Source organism: Alligator sinensis, unplaced genomic scaffold (genome assembly GCF_000455745.1).
Source record: "Alligator sinensis unplaced genomic scaffold, ASM45574v1 scaffold277_1, whole genome shotgun sequence".
NCBI classification, from domain to species: Eukaryota; Metazoa; Chordata; order Crocodylia; family Alligatoridae; genus Alligator; species Alligator sinensis.
In genome coordinates this window covers 2956654-2959972 of record NW_005841899.1, presented here as the reverse complement: position 1 = coordinate 2959972, position 3319 = coordinate 2956654, and the positions used below count along the sequence as shown (strand labels likewise).

Genomic DNA, 3319 nt, shown 5'->3' with positions numbered 1-3319 from the left:
CCGGGGAGGCGCAGGCAGGGCAGGGCAGGAGCCCGGCTCCCGGCGGGGAGGAGAGGGCAGGGGTGCCAATGGGGCTCAGCCCGGCCCCGGCAGATGCTGCCCGGAGGTGAGCCCCCACCCCCTCCCCCACAACATGCATGCAGGCGCTGCCCGGAGCAGGGGCGGCACGTGGCCGGAGCCCGGGGGCGAGGCGGGAGTTTCACGCCGGGAGTCCGGAGCGTTGGTGGTTTCCCGCCGCGCTGCTTTCGCTACCCGTTTGCACGGGACGTTTCTGCCCGGCTCCCCCGGGCTCCTCTGCTGCTAGGCAGGGATCCCCTCCTCCTCCTCCTGCCCGGGATTCCCCTCCTCCCGCCACTGCAGATGCAGCCCGCAGCGGGCACAAGCGGGTTTGCGCCCCATACTTCTGCACCTAATGAACGAGCGAAGCCCCTGCCTGGACTGGCATCCCTGGGAAAGTGGTAGGAGATGGCCTAGGCCGACACATCTCAGTGGGGCAGGCAGGAGACTTAACTCTCGTTAGAACAGTGGCATGTAAGGGGTGAAAATGTAAAACAGATGTTGCTTTGGGGCGTGCCGGGAAGCTGCAAGCGGGGGTGATGTTTGGGAACCTCTGGACTTAATAGATTTCATAGACATCAGGGCTGGAAGGGAGACCCTCAGCAATTTTTTCTGTGAAAAAAAAAGTTTGAGAACCACTGCTCTATAGAATGACATGGTGGGGAAATGCAGTTATCCTTCATCACCATCGCTGTTTCCCAGGCACTTAATTCATTCTTCTATCCCCCTAGGGGTCAAAGCTTTACTTGGCTTCTCTGTATTGTGAAGTGTTTTGGATGAGCTGGAGCTAACAGCTGTTCTTTTTTTACTCTTATTATTGCAGTGGTCTTCTGGGGTCTCCTTTGAATTCCCTGATAATGGCACCGATGAGGTTGGTTCAGGTGAACTTGACCTTAAAGAGCCATGCTATTGGCAAGAAAATGCTGATTTCAACCGGATCTTTTTGCCAACCATCTACTCCATCATCTTCCTGACGGGAATCATTGGCAATGGATTGGTTATCGTTGTCATGGGCTACCAGAAGAAAATGAGAAGCATGACCGACAAGTACAGGTTGCACCTGTCAGTGGCCGACCTCCTGTTTGTCATCACGTTGCCATTCTGGTCTGTGGATGCAGCCATAGGCTGGTACTTTGGGAAGTTCCTTTGCAAGGCCATACATGTCATTTACACGGTCAACCTCTACAGCAGTGTCCTGATTTTGGCCTTTATAAGCTTAGATCGTTACCTGGCTATAGTCCATGCTACCAATAGCCAAAGACCAAGAAAGCTGCTAGCTGAAAAAGTAGTATATATAGGTGTGTGGCTTCCAGCTCTGCTTTTGACAGTGCCTGATCTAATCTTTGCCAAAACTACTGAAGTAGGAGAAAAGTACCTTTGTGACCGCATATACCCTCATGACAACTGGCTGATTTCTTTCAGATTTCAACATATCTTGGTAGGACTTGTTCTGCCTGGTCTAATAATCCTGATTTGCTACTGTATTATCATTTCTAAGCTGTCACACTCAAAAGGTCACCAAAAGCGCAAAGCATTGAAGACTACTGTCATTCTCATCCTTGCTTTCTTTGCTTGTTGGCTCCCTTACTACATTGGCATCAGCATTGACACCTTCATCTTGCTAGGGGTCTTCAGACCACGGTGCAGTTTTGAGACAATGGTGACCAAATGGATCTCCATTACAGAAGCCCTAGCATTTTTCCACTGTTGCTTGAATCCAATTCTTTATGCCTTCCTGGGTGCCAAATTCAAAACATCAGCGCAGAATGCTTTGACATCAGTTAGCAGAGGATCGAGCCTAAAAATCCTTTCAAAAGGCAAACGTGCAGGACATTCTTCTGTTTCTACAGAATCAGAGTCTTCAAGTTTCCATTCCAGCTAGCGCCGTCTCATTACCAACATTTTACAATAAAGAACAATTTTTTTTTAAGAAGTTACACAAGATTTCTGAAAAAACAAGACTGACTATAATGTACAGATTTATATACAGCTGGAGTTTTATATTGTTTCTTTTAGCTTCTGTGAATTTAATTGACTTATTTATATAAACGCTTCCATAATTATGACAAAGTGTCTAGGCAGGACCTGTGGACAAGTGGTTAGTTCACAAAGTTTCAGTGCTTTTTCTGGCTGTATAGGTATGTGAACTAAACACTTCTAGGAGTGTAGTGAGTGACTGTTTAAAATGTATAAAAATGTTTGATTGTTTGTATGTACATATTTTTGAGTTTTGCTGTTTAAAAATTCCTAAACTTGTGATTGATGTTCCAGAATTTTTCCCTTTACTGTAAGTTGTTTGGTTTACAATAGTTTAATTCTGCTGTAGACAGTGGCACTTATAACCAAAGCCTTCTTTGTCATATGCTAGATATTTTTTTTCAGTTCTCAATATTGGTTTGGTTTGCACAACTCTGTTGTGTAAGGTTGTTAATAAAAACATATGATACAAACCGAATTTGAGTGATACTTTCATTTAACCTTTAATTCAATTTACTTTTTATCTTATTACTGTGCTACTTTGATTTGCAGTTACTTAATGCTGGGGTAACATGTCTTTGAAACGAACATAGTTTGCCTGATATGCCTAGAGGAAAATACAAGGTTTCACATGGATTGTTTGTCTACTGATGAGACAGACAATCTCAGAAACAGGCACTTGTGCTGCCCATGGCATTTAATCTGTCTGGATTCATTTGTTATATCACTTGTTATTTCCATGAGAAGACAAGCCCACTGCAGTCAACATTCTCTTCGACAGTTCAACCCCACTTCAGTTCAACTATTTTTGGCTACTAGAACCCAAGTTCTCTTTATGATAACTTTATGCACCAAAAAAATCTATTAAATACATGCCAGATTTTGCCAGCCTCTTAAGGATCTGAGGAGGATTACAGAAGGTCACTTCAGTCAAGAGAACACCTAAAACATTCAAACTGAACATGGTAAGTATTTTTGTAAAGAGTGCAAAAAATCAGATTACCAGTTTAGCTATACTGGAAGGAAATGTAATGCTACATGTAATTATATACAGTCCACATTAAATACCCACTTTTTATATAACATTTGCCTTGAAAAAATGAAATGTTTATTAGTACAATTAGAATGTAATCTAATACAAACGCTACTGAACCTTTTGGGTTTTCCTGATTTAATTCCCATCTCTAAGTGTTCATTCCCTGTAAGTACAATATAGTTGCACTATAATACATAAACAACATGAGGTTGTCACTGGCATCTGTAGTGATAGATTAAGCCCACAGTA

General features: G+C 43.5%; 1 protein-coding gene across 1 annotated transcript; it reads left to right on the top strand.

The window, feature by feature from the left end:
• Nucleotides 1–68: 68 nt before the first annotated feature.
• CXCR4 (C-X-C motif chemokine receptor 4) lies at nt 69–2506 on the top strand. The gene is made up of 2 exons (XM_014517289.2): nt 69–106; nt 826–2506. Exons 1-2 carry the CDS (start codon nt 69–71, stop codon nt 1937–1939), a joined length of 1152 nt encoding a protein of 383 aa, XP_014372775.1. The 3' UTR covers nt 1940–2506.
• Nucleotides 2507–3319: the final 813 nt, after the last annotated feature.